At 39.2% G+C, this 20,520-nt stretch overlaps 1 protein-coding gene across 2 annotated transcripts in view; it reads right to left on the bottom strand.

The window, feature by feature from the left end:
- The window catches only part of DAB2 (DAB adaptor protein 2), a 50,181-nt gene that overhangs the window by 16,677 nt on the left and 12,984 nt on the right, over positions 1-20,520 (bottom strand). For both annotated transcript variants that reach the window (XM_058564185.1, XM_058564184.1), the window contains exons 2-5: positions 4,401-4,590; positions 2,967-3,106; positions 2,183-2,281; positions 366-497 (exon numbers count right to left, since the gene is read on the bottom strand). In XM_058564185.1, coding sequence (XP_058420168.1) covers positions 366-497; positions 2,183-2,281; positions 2,967-3,106; positions 4,401-4,491 — 462 coding nt within the window. In that variant the 5' untranslated portion in view covers positions 4,492-4,590. The remainder of the gene's footprint in view (positions 1-365; positions 498-2,182; positions 2,282-2,966; positions 3,107-4,400; positions 4,591-20,520) is intronic.

Below are 20,520 nucleotides of genomic sequence, written 5' to 3'. Positions count from 1 at the left end.
CTATCCCCACCCCCAGATACATAAAGGACAGTAGGGTTAATAAGTATTTAGACAAAACAAGAAATATCATGATAATTTTCCAAGTCTTTTCAGGATTTCTGGAAATAATTCAATATTGCTCTAAAATCAGCATTGACCTTATGAGAAAGTCCATTCTAACAATCCTTGCACCACATACTACATGGGTATGAGTGACACTTTAAAAAGCTTCCTTAGACCAATAAAGATAGTCATCTTTTGAATCATTGTATAGTCCTCCTACAACCAATTGTTTCCATCAAGCTCTCTAGTTGAGTAACAGATACTCCTATGCTCAACTCAGGACAAGTCCCCCCTCCAGGTATGGCTCAAGGCTTAGAGCTTACCTGTTGCCCTGTTTTTATGGCAAAAAACTGATGCTGGCCTTCTCCTCCACACACATAACCGAACGCCCGGTTGTCTGTCACATCACGGGCAATGAAAGAAATCTTATTTACTGGATGTTCATGCTCTATTACCTGCAAAATGAACATACAAAATGATTTATTGAGAAAACTGGAATCTATTTGTAGGCTAGCAAAACTAAGCATCGGATACCCCCACAAACACAAAAAGGCTAAAACATTTGAAGAAAGAATTTTTTGCCTCTGGTTGAAGGCTAGAGCTACATTTATTCTTGCTTCCTAGGAAGGGCTCCAAAAGGAACAAAGAGTAGATGACAAAATTATTAAAATATTCATACTTGATTCTCTCTATCCCAAAGATGAGATGCCACATAGCAAGGAAGGACTGAGGATTAGGAGACCAATAATTTCCAAAGCAAAGATGGGGCATACAACCCCTAAACCATTCCAAGTAGGTCTACTTTCCCAATTCAAAGACAAACTCAAGTGAACAGCATAACTAAGCTAGAGGAGTGTTCACAGGGATCCTTTGACAGTGGCTCAGAGTGGCCAGAGAACCGCCCAAAGTATTATTGGAACAAGTGTCCCCAGTACATTCTGGAAGTTTTTCACCAAATGTTGTCATCAGTCCTCCTCTGCCTCACATAGATGTCCACGTCATTATCAGGAGCTCCATGTGGCAGGGGGTTTACTGGTCTAGTCATGCCTTCCCTCTGCCTCTGCCCCTCTTCTCTTGGTCCTTTCAAGCAGATAGCAGGGCTCAACTCTTCATGGATATTTGTAGGTGGTCAAAATGTGTCTTGGCTTTTGTTTCCAAGTGCCTAAGTCCACTGAAAAGTTTATATCAGGTATCTTAGAAGGTTCGGGGAGTGAGAGCATGCTTGTGAGGGAAACTATCATTCTCTGGTGGGTTTGGGAAAATAAGACTTGAGAGATGAGGGAGAATGGAGATAGCAGTGCACGAGGACTAGCAGGGTGAGTGAGCATGTACCGGGGATCCAGGGCCCTAAGTTTGACCAATGGATGTTGCATATTAGATAATGGGTATGTCTAGGAAGGGGTGAATAGTAATGGAAGTCTCCCCACAGTACCTTGATAAAATAGAGTATTCAACAGCAACAAAAATGAGCTACAAACAACATTGCAAGTGGATGAACCTTATGATGTTATGTTGAGTAAAGAAAAAAACGTCCCAGAAGACTTGAAGTATGATAGCTTTTGATAAGGCTCAACCCACCCCCCCCCCCACCCTGTAAAAAAAACAAGCAAAACTGTTCATATGTGATAGAACAACAGCAAACACAAAAAATGAGCAAGATTACGTCTGTGGGGTGAGGAGGAAAGGAAAGAGAGAAGAAAAAAAAAGAGTAGATGTGTTACAGGTAATATTCTAGCTTTAGGTTAGCCAGTAAGTTTGCATATGACTAATACATTAAAATGAGACGAACAATAGCATCACGATGTGTGGACCTACAATAGCATCACAAGCCAGGGGTTAGGATTAATCTAGTTCTGTGTACCTGGGGTCCAAAAAGATACCCAAGTGATATTTATAGCATACTTGTGTTTATAGACTTGAGGTTCACATCTATCATAGGAAATGAATTTCAAAATGAAGTATCCTGACTCTTCACCTCCTACCCTATCTGATTTCTGCATGTTACTTCTGGAAAAGTAATATATACCCGTTTTTTTTCCTACAGAATTTTGAAAAAGAAAAAAGGGAGCTGAAATTTAAGTCACAAATTGTTTGTCAGACTCAGGTGGCCAGAAAGGTGTCAGTGAAAGGGAATTCTTACCCCAGTTTTCTCGTCAATTATTTTTATCCCAGAAAGGGAAATGTTGACCCAGATCCTTTGTTTGTGCTGTCCCTGAGACCGACCAGCTGCCGCCATTCCCTGATGATGTTAGGAAAACAAGAAAAATCGAGTTAAAAGTACCCTAAGATACTTCTAATACTAAAAATTTAAAAGACAGTCAGCTGCGTTTTCAGCTTGGTTTACCATCCCTGAAAGGATTAGGCACCTTGCAGAAGAGACAACAGGATGGACTAGAAGACACTGAGCCAGGACATCACTAGTCAGCTGTGAACTTGGACAAATTCTAATTCTCTTGGCCTCAGAATAGTCATTGGTAAACACAAGAAGACTAGACTAGAAGATCTTCAAAGACATTCGTTCTAGGCCTTGCCTTATTTAACAAGTATTATTTTTAAAATTAGTTTCACAGAGGCAGTGCTAGAATTTAAAAATTGAAAAAACCAAAGGGCCAACATTAAAGAACACCAGTTTCCAACTAGAGTCCTGAATTTTCCCTGAATACTTCCAGGGTCTAAAATTTCATCTGCTCCAAGGGAAAGGCTTCTAGAATCTTGCTATGCTTAACTAAATCAGGTCTCCAGAACAGCACTCAAAATACGCAACTCATGGCTTCTCATAAAACGAGGCACTGCTGGATCAATTATGTGATTAGAAAAGTTTTTCTTTCAAATAATTGAGAAATAGGGAAACACCAGCTTCTAATATAATTCCCTCTGTTGGACATTTGCCTAAGATACAGACAAAGTGTGCTGTCTCCTTTTACCTTTAGTTTCATCATGGAATCTTGGCTCATTTTATCCCCTCTTGCATCTGGCACATCATCAATGCCAATTAGCTTGGCCTTGTATTTTACACCATCACCTTTGAATCTGGCCAAGAGATACTCATCCGTCTTTTCAGAGCCTGAGAAAAGAAAGAAATATAGGATAAAGTTTATAAATGTATTTAAATATCAGCCCAAATGACCAAATATGCTCCAGAATCTCCAAATCTGAGTAGTATAAATCTTTTTTTTTTTTTTTTTTTGGTGAGGGAGATCAGCCCTGAGCTAACATCCGTGCTAATCCTCCTCTTTTTGCTGAGGAAGACCAGCTCTGAGCTAACATCTATTGCCAATCCTCCTCCTTATTTTCTTCCCCAAAGCCCCAGTAGATAGTTGTATGTCATAGTTGCACATCCTTCTAGTTGCTGTATGTGGGACGTGGCCTCAGCATGGCCGGAGAAGCGGTGCATCGGTGCGCGCCTGGGATCCGAACCCGGGCCGCCAGTAGCGGAGCGCGCACCCTTAACTGCTAAGCCACAGGGCCAGTCCTGAGTAGTATAAATCTTGATTATACTACAATTGATCAAACATGCAATATTCTACCTTTATTCTTACTTCCTTTGAGTAAAATCAGGCTCTGTACTACTGTGTATGCTGTTGGGTTGGAGAAAAAATGAACTCTTCAAAGTGCAAAATGGACTGAACTATTGGAAACTTATGCGAGATTTGGGGATATTCTTGATCATAGTTTTAAAAATATTTTTTAACAGAATATAAGGAGGATAATACTTTTTTTAATGAAAGAAAAATAAGCCACTGCACAATTTACTAACATTTTGAACTGTCAATAAGGCAGAAGAGAATTTCGAGTAAATTCTTTTGAAAACCATTAAGATAATTATCCCATCCTTGTAACTTCTTTTGCTTTGCTTAAAAAGCCTGTGCAGCCTCATTCTCATGGCTAAAATGTAGTAGTGAAAGACAAGCAAGGCATGGCATAGTCTCAATTATGAATGATTAAGGACTCTGGCACTTTCCAGTGGTACTTCAGGTCGAGAGAAGAGAGTCTAGTAAAATAAAGACCTTGATTTTTTGAAAAACAGCTACTTCAGTGAAGCAAAGTGGTAAATAGATTACTAAAATATAACCATATAGTAACTGATAGTTGCATTTATCAATTGCACAAGATGCTATGAAAGCTTCCCGGCAGGACCTGAGTTGGTGCGATCACAAGATTCAGAGACCTGTCTCATGATACATGCAGTGAACTCATCTCCTCTGCCAAAGTCCAACTTTCCTGTTTAGGAGAACTTGAGATTAGGCTGAGGTTAAAGCAAGGCAAGGGCCAGCTCTTCCATTATCCTGAACTTCACATTTCTTCAGAGGTAACCACCTCCAGCTCCCCTGCTTGGCCTCAAGAGGATTTCTCCATACCTTTCTTCTTCTCCTTCTTCGATGGTGCTTTTGGTGCGGCCTGTTGGTCAGGCTGACCATTAGTGGTGCTCGTTTCTACTTCGTTAGACATGGCAAGAGGGCAGACAGCAAACTCCACCACCAGCAGACACAGTACACCAGGCAATCACCGATGGAGAAGTCTCAAATGAACATAACCTACCACAGACACCTGTAGGCAGAGTTAGAGGCATAATGAGATCATAACACAGCAAACCCAGACTTTATGCTATAACAGACCTGCAACAACCGATTTGAGAGTGTAGTTCTTCAGACTCATTTTGTTCTTTCTCCTCTATTAGACTGAACTCTGAAAGCAGGGGAGTGAGTGGGTAGGACTGTTTCCTTTGTAGTTTCCAAAATGGACAGAGGGTGTTTACTAGATTTTTCTTCAAGCAATTGATATTGGGTGCATTTAATGATTATCTAGCTGAGTAGCTTGTGTTAGAAATTTGGCATAAAAATATAGTATTAGGGCTGGCCCCGTGGCTTAGTGGTTAAGTGCGTGCGCTCCGATGCTGGAGGGCCGGGTTCGGATCCCGGGCACACGCTGATGCACTGCTTCTCCAGCCATGCTGAGGCCACGTCCCACATACAGCAACTAGAAGGATGTGCAGTTATGACATACAACTATCTACTGGGGCTTTGGGGGAAAATAAATAAATAAATAAATAAAATTATAAAAAAATATATATAGTATTAAAGATGGGGATCAGAATATGTCACACATGGAAAAACAAGTTTTCGTTGCAAAATAGAAGTAAATTGAATGCTGAGCCTGAGAAGATTGCAACTGGCACCTGAAATTGGGCATTATAAATTTTGGTTCTTCAAAAAATCATTTAACTATAAAAGCAGTATTAAGAGTAGAGTTATAAATTTTATCTTATTCATATTTATAAATATTTTTTAAAATTTGAGGATTCTTCATATGCTCTCCATGGCTATCTTAGCACTATGCTTCAAAAGATGTCCATTTTTCACTTTAATGTGTTAGGGAAACAATGAATTTATGGAGTGTCTATTGTGCAATTCCTTGAGTGTAAATACTTTTATGACATTATTTAGCATTACTGTCCTCAAAACACTTGTGGTATGTGCTCTCATAAAGCTCCCCCATGTAACACAGTAGGTAAAACAGAAAAGCCCAGAGTCACTGTCAGCACACATAAGTAAACTAGCATTTCAAAAGGTTTTTTCATGTCCCAGGAGTCAAAGTTTCTACACAGCTCCTGAGAGAGCTAGAGAAAGGTTAACTTTCTACATGGACTGAAGACCAAAGGCAAAGAAAAGCTGTTCATAGTTTTGTAATCCTGTTAAGACCACCCACGGGCTGGTACTCTCTTCCTCCCCTAAAAAGCCCTCTTAATTCTGTGCCTACAGCACCCACTTAGCCAGCCCTGGTGGTCTAGTGGTTTAGATTTGGTGCTCTCACTGCTACGGCCTGGGTTCATTTCCCGGTCAGGGAACCACACCAACCATCTGTTGTTGTCATGTTGTGGCAGCTACGTGTTACTATGATGCTGAAAGCTATGCTACAGGTATTTCAAATACCAGCAGGGTCACCCATGGTAGACAGGTTTCAGCAGAGCTTCCAGACTAAGACAGGCCAGGAAGAAAGACCTGGTCACTCACTTCTGAAAAAATTGGCCATGAAAACCCTATGAATAGCAATGGAGCATTGTCTGATACAGCGCTGGAAGGTGAGAGGATGGAGCAAAAAGACCAGGCAGGGTTCTGCTCTGCTATTTACAGGGTCGCTAGGAGTTGGAATTGACTTGACAGCACTAACAAAGTGCCCATTTATTTGAGTTTATAATTCAAGGACCAAGTCCACCACATGGGAATATATGCTATTTGCTAGATACTTAAAGGAAAAAAAAGTAAGTCTCAAGGTTTTGCTCAGTCAGCTTAAATGGCACTTAGCTTGCTTCGTAAATGTCAACACGTTTTCCAGAAAGTCAGTACATAATCTCTTCCCCCATAAGTGTTTAAAGAGTCTTTATAGTCTTAATCGTCATAAAAAAAACCACATACATATATAAATACATAAAACTAGGTATGATTAATGTTTTCTGAATTATTTCATTTGGAAATTTAGTAGCTAATTTTGCTCAGACACTTGACTCATAGGCAACCAGGGAGACAGTCTCTTTACAAGTGAACATCTTACATAGTAGAAGATTCAAAGCCCTATTTACTCAAGACTTAGTTGGGGCCAGGCACTAGTAGCTTTTTACCTGTATTAACTCCAAAAAGTTCACAGTAACCCTCTGAGTGTTAAGATATAGTATTATTTCACTTTTCCAGAAGGAACGCCAAAGCACAGAGATTTTAAACTACACAGCTGCTAAGCGGTAGAACCTGGATCTAACCCAGGGTATCTGGGCCCAAGCCAGAGTTCTTCAAACATTATACTTATGGATCTCATCTGAGAAGCCTCATACTAGCTACAGAGATGCTCTGTTATACACCTGTAGTGGCCCCCAGAAAGATATGTCCAAGTTCTAAACCCCAAAACTTCGAATGTGGCCTTCTTTGGGAAACAGTATTTGCAGATGAAATTTAGGATCTTGAGTTGGGATCATCTTGAATTTAGGGAGAGCCTTAAATTTCATAACAAATGTCCGTATAAAAGAAAGGCAAAGGGAGATTTGAGACATAGGAGATTTGATGCAAATGAGAAGGTGACATGAAGACAGAGGAGGAGATTTGATCGATGCATCTACAAACCAGGAATATCAAGGATTGCCAATTTGCCTTGCTGACATCTTGATTTTGGGTTTCTGGACTCCAGGACTGTGAGAAAATAAATTTCGGTGGTTTTAAGCCACCCAGTTTTTGGTAATTTGTTGTGGCAGCCCTAGGAAACCAATACAATGCCTCTATTTTGTATGCCTTGATTGGTTTCAGTGGTTCCCAAGATTTGTTTCCTGGTGACATGACAAATCTCCTAGTCATAGGCACACTCTTCCAACTCCAGGAAGCCAGTAATCATTTTCTTAATTTCAGAGAATCTATTCCAATTCAGGAGGATATTTACCCACCTTAACAACATCAGGAGGTGAGACTAAGCTCTGATCTAAGGAGGTATATTGACAGTCATCCTCCTGCATCCTCACCTTCTCCCCAGTAGGCCCTTTCCTTTATAAGTTGCTCAGATCTCATCATAGAAATAAGGAAAACAATTCCCTGTGACCCTATAGTCCACTGATCATCATCTCACGATCTTTTCACGATTAAACTGGTCTCCTACTCTCTGCCTTTTCATATTCCCTTCCCTTCAAAGGACTGTTCATCTCAACTCTAGTCTTAGAAAGTCAATTTGAACTGCTAATGGGTCTCCTGACCAAATCCAATTACTTTGCTTTTCATCCTTTGGGGTATCTGACTGCATGCACTAGACACCTTCACCCTTTCCTGAGCCTTTTTTACCCCTGCTTTTTGCTCCTGTGACAACCTTGAAGCTCCAGTCCATGGTGTGTGTTTGCTGAATTGGGATGATCTAGATTTTTTTTTTTCAAACGATGAAGTTCCTCTAAATTTTAAGATAACGTTGGAAGCTTTCCTGCTTAGTCGTGTGGTGGCCCCCCTTGCTTTTAGAATAAAGATTTAGACTTTTTTTGTTGTGTTTGTGAGACTCAAATATTTTGCCCCTTCTTATCTTCAGTGTCCTTTCCTTTCACTCTTGTATACCAATCCCACATTCCTCATTTGCTTTAGAGCACCTTTTTTTTTTGACCCCTTACCTTTTCAAATTTGCCAAGCTCCTCTACCCCCACACCCTGCCCATCTCTATTACTCTTTGTCCCTGAAGACAGTTGGTAAGACATCTCCCTGAAGCTTCCCCCTCCTCCTCTCCAGTTCTAGTTGAAAAGTAACCTGAGTATAGGAGTACGTTGGCCATCTTTGAAGCCTGATATTGTACTTTTCTACAGAATATTATTTCTGACAAGACAAGATTTAGCTTATTAACTTTGGAAAATTTTATTCTAAAGAGAGAATATTTTAAAGAAATTTGAGAAGTGGCACAAGGCACTTTGAGGGGCTTGGGAGAAGGAATGGCAGTGTGTGGTTTAGCCACAAAAGCGACACAAGACATAACCTCACAACTCCAGACCAGGTATCAAATCTTGTGTTGGCAGACTGGGCCTAAATGGAAGGGTTCTATAGTGAGTTGTGCTATGTTGATTTTACAGCAAAAACTTTTCTTTTCAAACACTTAAGTACAACTTTTCACAGCAATGAAATTGTTTTAAAGGTATTTGGGATCCTCTGACTATTCTTTTCACTCTTTGGGGATGAGCAGATACAAGGGGCAAGGGAGAAAAAGTTACTTCAGGATAAATTCCCTGAAGAAAAGGTATGTGCATGTTGGGGTTGCAATAGCCAAGGGTAGGTCTCTGTTGTAGGCTATATGATTTAAAATATATCTATGCTCCTTGAAATGATCAGAAAGTAGAATAGGTTCATAGACCCATAGGCCCCAAGATACAAAGATAAACTCCTTTATAAAGAAATAAAGATTTCTTTAAACATTTTAACAAAAGTGTACATTCATATACCACAGTGATATGCATTCACCTATCTCCCAAGATTTAAAGAGAAAATCCCTCATCACGGACTTTCCAAATGCCCATATTACCATCCGACAGGTAGTAGATGGAAGAAGTCTTGCTTCCAGACTTACATCCCTCTGTAGAAAATAATCAACTTAAATTGAATATTTAAAATTCAAATGCATAATCCTTCCAACAATGTTACAGAGTGGTCACTTGTGCTCATAAAACTTTCAGCAGCTTTTATAATGAATTGATTTTTGGAAAGGATTTGGGCCTGGAAAAGTGATCTGAGGGCCAAAAGATGCCTTAGTTATTTCCTTTGATCACTTCCCCAAACTAGGGCATTGTTAAAAAAAATTATCTAGATTGTATTAAGCTATAGAGTCTGTTCCCAAGTTCTAGTAAGGTCAAAGGTTTTTTATAAAGACGAGCAAGTGGGTGTAGGACAACCAGGAAGAGTACAGTCTTCTCATTCACTGGGGTTAGTCCCAGGGACCCTTCTGACCAAAGAGCACAAAATTAATCAGGAAACACACACGAGGGGTATCGTCATAAGGCAGGGATTACAAATTAAAAGCTCAAAAACATATACACAGGGTCATATGAACAGCTCCCCATCTAAACCTAGCTGGCTCTAGTTCTTAGGGATGGGCTGTTTCCTTCATTAGAAGCTTGAGAAGAGAAATGAGAAGATATATCTGGAAACAGATGCAGATCCAAAGTTATTGTATATTCTTGACTCCTTCTTAAGGCCTAATATAGAACAGAAAGTTGTAAAGGAAACTTTCCTAAGTCAATAGAATTAGATTCCATTTGAGTGAAGATATCTAACTTGGATTGTGGACTTAATACAAACCTCCCTAAAAGAATGTGGGGATTTCCCCTTTCCATGGCACAAGAATCAGATGACGAGGAGAGATTCTGGAGCTTGCCACATCTTTTTTGGTTTCTGAGAAGGCTCTGAGAAACGTATACCAGAAGACTGTGTGAGTCATCTTAGGATGACTATGTCCTTTGCACTAGAAAAAAATCTGCTCTAGTTTGTTTAGCCCTTAAAGTGATTCATGCAAGACGTGTAGTATTTAGAACCCTGGAACACTCAGCGTAGGGACAAATTTGTGTAGGGAGAAATTTGGCTTGCACCGTCTTATTCTTGTTTACCCTTTCCATCAGTAGGAATGCATCGGTATCAGCAATGATACTACTTAATGATTCCAGGGTTCTAATGCAATATCATGACACAAGTTTGCCACCTTCCTCCCAGTCTACCTTCTTACCCGAATTATACAGAGCAGAGAGGAATTTGCTTGGTCAGTCACCAAATGCTGGTAAAAGGAATACCTTGAGTTAAGGATTTATTTAATGGTAGCTCCATTCCACAAATGGTAGAGAATCTGTTTTTAATGTTAAGGGGAATGGGACCAACATCTAACCCACCAAGCACTTAAAACATTTATCCTGACAGCCCTACGAAATAGAATGTGTCTCTATTTTATGAATCATGAAATGGATTCGGTAACACAAGATTAATCACTAATAAGTCGCTAGGCTCAAAATTGAATATGATCTGTGATCTCTTTTGTACTATACATGCTGCTATTTTTTTTTAAAATCCCACCGATTTTAACCTGTATTTCATAAGCTGCTTTCAAAGTCATAATCCCGTTGACTTTAACATGCCAGTTAACTTTTCAGAAAGAGTCACATAAAATAGACACAGGAAAGGGAGTTAAGGAGAGTCAAGAACAAAGCAATACAAACATCTTTGCTAGAGGGTCCGGTACTTTGTACTGGTCAGAGAATGTGCTTCCTTGTCCTTTGGAGCTTTATGCCTGTCTCAGCTGAGGGACTGAATTAGGACACGTGAAATATTAACCTCTAAGGCAGATCTTGGGGTCCAAGAGGGCAGCAAACAGTCTTCACCACTATCTTCAAAGTAGCCTTTTGAGAATAAGGTACATTGCCAGAAATAATGCAGTGAAGTTAGGCTATTGCTGATACTTAATGCAAAGCCTTTCTCCCTTAACTGCTTGGATTCTTATACTTTTAAGAAGGCTTACTCTACTCTGCAAAGGCCAAGTTGAGCAGACAGTACGATTTTTGCAGACTGTTTAATTGAGGAAATGAGACTATGTTAATGAACCCTGGAAAGGAGTCCTTAGAAGACTTTCTTGTCAATGCTGACATTGCTGTAGGAGCCTCAGTAACAAAACACGCCTGAGTCAAGGAGGTATACACAAGTTAAGCATTTACAGAGAGCATGTATCATTGCTTTTAACCCTTGGAAAGGATGCTGCACGACTTAGAGGACACATAAAGCCCTGAACCAAGAAGCTTTTCCCTGTTTTTGGAACCAAATCAGATCAGAGTGAAGAGTTCCCTGTTCAGTTAATTTTGGGTAGACGTGAGGCAGCACAGCAGCTAAGAGTTCAGGCTTCGGAGTCTTACACAGTTTCACCATTTCTAGCTCTGTGGCTCGAGGCAACTTATCTAATAGTCATTTCTTCACCTGTAGAATGGGAATATAGTTTGCAGAGTTGTTATGAGAAATCAGTAAGAACTTATGTAGAGACCACAATACCTAGTATGCAGAAAGTGCCCAACAAATGGTAGCTACGATTAAATCAAAGCTAGGTTTCACAGACACTATGTGTTGTGTAGTCTTGTGTTACATCTAGCACTGTTTTTCTGCAGGAAGTATTTAAACAATTTTAGAACAACTGGGACCAATAAGTAAACAGCTAGTAAGTAGAAACATGGAGGGATGTAGTGCTTTAATTAGTAAGGCCCAGGTGAAAAAATAAGAGAGTTTGCCAATGTTTGAGTCATCTCCTGTTCAGCTCTAGCTTCTGAGCCTACAGAAGGTAGGTTCTGATGGGAACAGGACTCTGGGAACAAAATCTACTCTAAGTTACCCAGAGAGGCCTGTTCTAATGGATCCTGAGTTAAATCCAAGTCTACACCATTACCACTGGCAGTTTTGAAGGTCTGCCTCACATCACCTGGGAAACTTTTACTGGGGAGCTCCTAAAACATCAATGTCCATGCCACAGCCAGATCAATTAAATCAGAATCTCTGAGGGAAGAGAGGCAGGTGCCAATATATTTTAAAGATTCCCAGATAATTCTAATATACTGACAAGTTTGAGATCCAATGGTCTATTTCTACAATTCTTTGTCCCCTTAAAGAGATACCAAGTGGGTTAGACTATTGAGCTAGAAGAAACCTAGGGAATAATTGGTCATACTCTTTCATTATTAAGAGTAGGAAAATGAGGGCAAGAAAGAGTGTATGATTTGTCTAATTATTAAACAGCTGGTTGGGGATAGAGCTGGAGAAATCTAGATCCTAACATGAGACATTACCGTCCTATTCCTAGAGATTATACGTGTCAGGTTTTTTTAAATTATTTTTTAAAAAGGCTGTACCAACCCATTACATAGTGACTGAACCAAGAATACCTTCCATTTAGTAGATATACCAAGGAAAGAACAAGAAGATAGCTTAGCAGAATAGTTTGAACATGGAATTTCATAGATGTTTTCCGAACCAAGTCAGAGAAAGGATTTTAGGTGGTCTAATTATACAAGGTTGCTGGATTTTTTTTTTTGCCTGGGTAGCTGGAGTCCTGCTTGCTCAAACTGGCTCATTAATGTTGATTTGGCTGCTTGGAAGAAAGTATTTGGCTAGGTTTGAGACGCAACTCGCAGATCAAAGAATTCAAATTTATTTCAGTACATTCTCTACTATTCAGTGCTTGGCCTTTTAGGTTTGTTTGTTTTTTAAAAGCATGATAAGAAGTTTGAGTTCTTGAGTTGGCAACTTTCAATATCCTTGACTCATTATGACCTCTGCTAATTTTGTACCCACTCCCACTCATTTTGTTTTTAAAATAAGTTTTTATTAGGAATATTTCCTACTAGATCCTAAAGAATAGTCATCATAACAAAGAATGTTTAGGAAAGTTTAAGCTTTAAAAAGGAGCTTAATACTTTCCAAATGAGGGCCCATTCTCTAGACTGGGCAATGCAATCAATTCACTAGAAATGTCTGAAAATTGTTGACAAGTTGAACGGAAGTATTAAGTTTATGATCAATTTTACAATCATATTTCTCAGTTGTTTCAGTCCAATGACTATTAGTTTGAATGCTTAACTCTACTTGGGTTAGAAAAAAGCAGAAAGTGTAGATTCACAATCAGAGTATGCTCTAGCCTGTTGGCAAAGCTGGGCACAAGTTAATAGGCTTATATGAACAAAGACATGCATAGAGCATTGAGTCTAGAATCCCTTCTTACACTTATTCAGACTCTAAGAAAGAAAGTGTTGGTGGAATATCCCTGTGGTCTTCTGACCAGGTGGGATTTTTGTGAAGACGGACACATGAGGCTTAGGGTTAGATTAATCGACATTAGAGAGTATAACTATCTCAGCTTGAACATCCCAGCCAATCATTCTCCCTCGGTTCTCGGGTATGACCTCCTCTAGCTTAGACTTACCAGAACAGGAAAACGGGAATCCAACCTTATCATTTGGCTCACTTCTACAAAGGGAAGGAAGTAACATTGAAATTTTGGAGGTTCAAAAATCATGTTTCCATCATTGCTTTACATTGCTGGCATTGGATCACTTGGGCTATGTTCTGCCATGGTACCCCGGACACCAGGGACCATCTGGATGTGGCTCAACCATCCTATGGCACGTGTGCTCTGTATATCTCAAGTGAGCTGGGCAGGGCAATGCAGCAGGCACAACTTAATATGGAAAAGAGAATGGGGGGTTTCTGGTCTAGCATACAGTGTGCTTCAACCAGACTTACCAGAGCTCTGCATGTGCGGGTTATTGGGCCCTGATCCCCCTAATGATGTGGTTTTTGTTTCCTTATCTGCTGCTGTCCCTTTTGTACTTGTCCCTCAGGAGTCATGTGGGGAAGAGAGATTGGCAAGGTAACGACTGCATCCTTGAGTGAAGTTCATAATATTAAGTACCGTCCTGAACCACCTTACTGATGCTTCTCTTTCTATTAGAGAGATATCAAGTCACCTGTGGAAGGAACCATGAGTGATTCCCATTAATTCTGAGGAAAGGCTACTAGGAACCATTGCTCTGGGAGAAAGGGTAATATGGCTTTTTGGGGGGTGGGAGGGGCTTGGCAAAGGCTACCGTTCCCCATACACGTTGGGTTTTAGACTCAAAGGTAGTTGGCAACGTGGGGGGTAAATTTGTATTGCAAGCCAAAACATTTCTGGGAAATGGCCAATGGACTGAAGTGGTCCAACACAGGGCAGGTCTGTGTGGAGAGGAGGGGGAACAAGGGAAAACTCCTCATGGCTGAAGAATAGGTAGATGATAAGAAATCTAGACTGAGGACCTGGGCTCAAATGTTAGGGTTCCCATCTAACCCAGGCAAGAAGACACTTTGGCATTTTGTGCAGGTCTCAGTGCAGAGGCTGGTGGGTGGTACATATGAGCACATTGAAAGAGCTGTGACTAAAAGAGAGCCTGTGGGGACATGACAGAATTCTCCTGAACACTTTTCCCCCAACCCTGAGACACTACTGCAGGACTAGTGATGGCACCACCTGCCTTAGTCACCGGAGCACTTGCTTCAGTGGATAAAACTCATCATGTTTTAGTGGTAGCACAATAGCACTGGGATGCTGTCATAAGTCTGGGGACACTGTGCTGCAGCAACAATGACAGAAAGGGGCCCTCACAGGGTTTGGTACTTCTAGTTACAAAGTGATATTAAGCAGAAAGTATACCAAAAAAGCATGAGGAAGGAATAAGATTTTAAAAAGTAAAGTCTTCACAGGTAACTGGAATGGGTGAATGGAATAAACCAGTTTCAAAATTTGCATTTAGAAGAACTCTATTCTGTGCTATTAGATGATAAAGTAGGATACTATACTTCATTCTGCTTCCCTCCCATCCTAAATCAAAGAGAATAAAGAATGAACAATTTACATGAACAATTTTAGGGTTTTAAATAAAAAAATACTACTTCTAACACGGAAGCCTCTAGAATTTTTATATTGGAGGGACTTTGGGGCAGTGATTTGAGAAGAAGCATAGGGAATTGATACAAAAACACAGTAACTATATGATTTTTACTTTGAATTTGACATCTACAATGGATATTATGTTTGAACCTTCCAAAAAAAGGTCAAAAGGCTAATGAATCAGGGTGAGAGAAAAGGAGCGTCCTTGTACCATTTGATTCCGAGGTCAATACGCTGACACTATTCATACCTTTTCAACAATCTTCCCTCATATCTACATATACTTACCCAAATTGACCAGCAAATATTTCATTGTTTTCATGTCCATCTTTCCCAAGTTGTGTTAGATACTTCTACCAAAACTAACTCCTCTTCCTAGTTCCAAGCTAGTTTTTAAATAAATCATATAAATGAATCTCCGCAGTTTGTTTCCTAGAACACACAAGATCAAGTTGTGCTTTCTCGTTCCCACATGAAATAATCTCTAACATGGACATGTAGCATATCTAGCTTGTGGACTTCAGGGTACAATAGTTTATTCATTTGAGCCCCTCTGTGATTTCATCTACTATGCTTGTGCACATAAATCTTAATTGTTAAACATGTCCCACTTCCTACTCACGAGCCATTACAATAGTCATCTTGAAATTCTATGTGAATGTTATGAAAGTTAAAGAAAGCACGATATTTAGAAGTGTCTGCATTTTAAACATTAAGCTATAAACAAAGAGCCACACACACTAGTAGAATTATTTTATGATATACCACATCAGAGTACTTTAAAAGCAGGCAGGTAATCTTAAACTTTTCCTCTTCCAAAAAACTAGTGCAAGAAACACTGCCTGATATTTGGTTTCTTTTTTAATAGCCTGGCTGAGTTATATTAAATCCCAATGTGGTTTCCCTTTCCAGGCAGAGCCCCACATTTATATAATCCTCAAAGCCATTGCTTGAGTGTTTCTGTACCTTTCTGCAACTCATGTTTCAGAGACATGCTGTGTTTTGAAGAGTTTAAAGGAAGAAGAATCCAGCTGCCTTGTAACATCAGCACAAAGTAGTCAAACTGAGGTGTATGTAGTAATTATATACAGACAGGTGGAACTTCTTTTTTGCTACATTTCTGTACATAGACCAAAACCATGAAAAAAAGTTCTTATAATTGTGTAGACTTAACACAAGATCAGTGTTTATCTGATTCTAGCACGTTGTCTCTGGGTTCTAGGTGGCCTTTTCAGTAGAGCATGCCCTGTGTTTTAGTGTTCAATATGAGAACACTAAACATGTAGCACACCCCTTAGAGTTGGCATGTCTTCCATGAGAGACTTGCCATTGGCTCACATTTTCACGTCTGATATGATCTATTCTAGTTGGGCAAGAAATTCACAGCCAACAGGGCATTTTGGCTTCCTCTCAAGAATCATGGTGGCCCTGTTAACCCCCATGGTTAAGAATAATTCTTTTTTTAAAACCACTACTGTTTACTATTATCTGTGTGCTTGATACATCGATTATCACTTTAAGGATGGTTCTTCACGATTTAGCTGATTTCCCTTAGAGAACAGTTGGTTGTTTTTAAATACGATGAAGGAAAAAGAAGTCACTTAAAAACAAAAAGGGATTTACTATTTATTTGTCAAATTTCAGGCTTGCAGAGAACCAGCAACCTGATAACCAGCCCTCTCCCCTTCCAATACCAGTATTCTACCATGCAGAAGGCTAGGAAGTATCCAGAATGCTATCTAAAAGGCCAGCGGGATGCTTCCAGAAGAATAAGAATATAGGGTCACTTGCTTAATTCTTGGTTGCTGGTCAAATTTTATAGGTTAACAGACAAGACATCCCTAGGTAATTTCTGGTTTTGGCATACAAGGAGAAAGGTGAATCTGCCAACTTGTTTTCCTGCTTCTTCAGGTGATGTATTAACAGTACTCAGGTGTTGAAAATTTAAGAGATGGGATCCAAAAAAGGTCCTGAAATAGCTAGCCTACCTGCTTTGAACTTGTGTGTGCACAAATACTCTAAGAAGCTGCTTCAGATGAGTACGAGATGGACAAAGCAGCAGAAATGTACAAGTATCCTGAGCTAAAGGTCACTTAGTCATTATTCTCTCATCTTTTGGGAAATGGTATTGGACCAAATAAGTACGTGGGAATAAATAAACGCATTTTTAAACTGAGGGATGAAAAATACTAAAGGGCAGCACATTAACCTATGCTAAATGAAACAGATTTGGGATTTTAGTTGGTACACAATTGAAGCAACTACATTGAATGATAAAGTGTCCTAATGTATCAAAATATCTGTACACAGTTCATTCACTGTAGAGATAGAGGAGCACAGGAAGTTCTAATTACAATAAAAAGCCTATCACTTAATATCAGAATTTTGCTTATAAAGTATAAGTAGGTGAGACAGGTTTTATTTCATGAATTCTACATATAAATCCAAGTTAACATAACCAGAATTATACGTGTTAGTATCATGTAAGTCATCACCATTAACAGGTCCCCCCCTTCCACAAACACTTCTAGACCTCCACCTTAGGGATCACGAAGCACAATAGGCAGGTTTGGAGGAGTAATTCAAGGAATCTTGGCTTTGAATTACTACTCAAAGGCTCCCATATTTACTAGAGCCTTCAGGAAGAAGCCACCTCCCTGTGATCCCAAACATTAAATATTGTTCCTAATCTAAAGAAGCTTTCAGGAAGTCAATTTCTATACCACCTTTGGCAAGTCATTTAAGTGACAAATAAGGTTAAAATAGATGGTGGTGTTTCGCAGAACTAAGTTAAGAGCTCCTAGAAAATGAAGATACAGCTTACTGGTCATCTTTCTTGGTTGTAATAAACAAAGAACACAAGGAAAGACCTCAAGTATCACCTCAATCTGTACAGATTTCAAAAAGTTTAGGGGGGGGTGACATCAGCATCATGGTGGAGTGAGTTGTTCCCCATGTTTCTCCCCTCTAACTTACAAAAAGTTTATTCTGGGATTTAAAGAGTGACTTTGAAGATTTCCTACTATATGTACTCCACTGGATTGTTTTCTTAAGTCATCTCTTCTAACACTAAAATCATTCTATGGCTGGGGGAAGGGAAAAAAAAAATCAAATTTGTACCAGTTGCATAAAAACAAGATATCTAAGAAAATTGTCCTGGTTATGTCATTAGACAATATTTTCAAAGGTTCAATCTTGAATATTTCATTCCCATTTTTTTTCTTTCTTTTAAGATAAGCTCCTGAAGCGGCATTAATTAACGACTGTGAGGAGCCTAGAAAAATGTTTTTTTCTTCCCCCAGTCCAACATAATTTTGTTTCTTTTTTTTTACTTTTGTCTAGATTTTATTCTACAAGATTGAAGAAGTAGTGTCTTAACTTTATATGAAGTAATGGTCAATGCAACATGCTGTTTCTTATAAACCTCTACTGCCAGTCCAAAAAACAACTCAGCGTGGATATTTTAAAAGGCAATAAATGCATTAATTAAAGAAATTATCAATTCATATGATACTAAAGGAAGTGCAGCTTTCCAAAGGGCTTAATTTATTTGAAATGATAAATCTATATACTAGGACAATCTAATTTTTCTGGTTTTCTAGTCTATAAAGACCGGTTTATTGGATCTATGTCTGTGTCTTTTAAGTGTTATTCAAAATCATCTCCAGCTGCAGACAGCTTTAGTATGAATCTAAGGCTGGGTGACCCTCTGCTCCTTCCGTGTTAAATGAGTTTGACTTAAGTTAAGAGTGAGGTTACTGTATTGTCTAACAGTTGTGTGAAAAACCTATGAAGTATATTCTGTTTTCTATTTCTCAAGACGTTGGCTAGAAGTTGGGTTGAGTATTTGTCCTTTGCATTGTTATTATTTACAAATCTGCCTAGCACTCAGAGTCAGAAAGTGTCACTTAATGGTCAAGGCTTGGCTTTGGGGCAAGAGGTTGGTCAAAAATGTGACTTACCACAGGGAGACTTTCCCAGAATAAGCAGATGGGATGAGAGTTGTTCCTTCTCCCAGGCCTGTTGAATACACACCATCTCTACTGGGTTTTATTACCTTTCTAAGATAACAAATCATGGGGATGCCACATGGGTGTATAGTCCTAGCATGAGATAAACTGGTAGAAATGATTCCTTATCTTATGTCACTTCGCTGGATTTCCACTGAGACCTCCTGGCCCATTATGACATATTCACATTTATAATGAACTACAAAAAAGGCTTCTGGTTAGACTACACAGGAATGTCAACATCAATGACTCACTATAAAGAAGTTTCCTTGGTTCATAAAAAATGTAATATTTAAGCAAGATGTTTCATTAGCTTTTAGAGCAATCTCATCTGTTCTCTGAACCATTAATGACCTGTTGCAAAATTCTGTGCCTGCTGAGTAATTGACACTTAAATACTTAAAAGAAATATGAGATGGATATAAGTGACTAGATAGGGGCTCCATTTGTAGTCTCTCTTTACCACCCCTATTATGGTCGTTAAGTAAAAGCAACTTGAGTTGGTCCTTGAAGCTTTAGACAGATTCACTCCATGGTGGCATCTGCCATTTTCTAGTCTCATTATATAAGCATTTTTAGCATCAAAGAATGCAGTTAGATCATTCATTTCCTTAGCTGAACTCTACAGCCCTGTGCAAAGACAAGTCTTCTCTGAAAGCCACTATTAAGTTCCTAATCCAATCTTTATTAAAAAGACTCAATATTGTAGACAAGGAGGTTAAGACAAATCCTCAAAAAAGTAATGATCGAGCCCTTCTATACCCTAGAGATGCCTTCTAGTGCAGCGAAATTTGAAATTAGGAATATGTTTATTGTTGTAATGTTTTTTAAAACTAGAATGTACTCCTTCACAAACTATAGAAGCATGTAGATAATGGTTCCAGCAAATAAAATAGTAAGGAAAATAACACTAACAAGTTTTCTTAGCCTCTCTAAAATAAGCAAAGTTGTACTCTTAGGGCTAATTATCAGAAGTGGGATGTGGATAAAATTTCTTTCACAGGATCAGTCTCTCCAGTGTCGAGGTTCCCTACCCTAAATTGCATTCTACTTTTGTACCTCCATCTAAGAAATTCCCTTAAGAGAGTAAAAACAAATGCCGTCCCTTTTGACTCTTAAGAGCATGTCATCTATTTCACAGTGTGCCTAGCCAGAGTGACTATGCCAATGGTAAGTCATTGGCTACCCGAGATTTTGCTCTGAATCCACGCTATTAGAAAATTTAAAAGGCCTTCAAATATTGATAGATTTTTTTTTTGTTCAGAGCATATGGGGTTTGGTGATTGATTGATCTCTGCTCAAAGCCATTACGACTTACAGACTGGAAACAAAGTTTGCCACTGAATGTCAGTGATCAGCCTCAGCAAGTTAACTTGTGTATTAAATCTATGTCCCTGTTATGTGCCAGGCACTCTTCTAGAGCTTGAGATATGTTAGTGAGCAAAATAAAGATCTATTCCCTTATAGGGAATATCCCCTAGCAGGGGGAACACATAAATGCATTACAGTCTTTCAGAAGATAATAAAT

The sequence above is a fragment of the Diceros bicornis genome, chromosome 20 (genome assembly GCF_020826845.1).
Source record: "Diceros bicornis minor isolate mBicDic1 chromosome 20, mDicBic1.mat.cur, whole genome shotgun sequence".
NCBI classification, from domain to species: Eukaryota; Metazoa; Chordata; class Mammalia; order Perissodactyla; family Rhinocerotidae; genus Diceros; species Diceros bicornis.
This window is presented reverse-complemented; position numbering and strand designations above follow the sequence as displayed.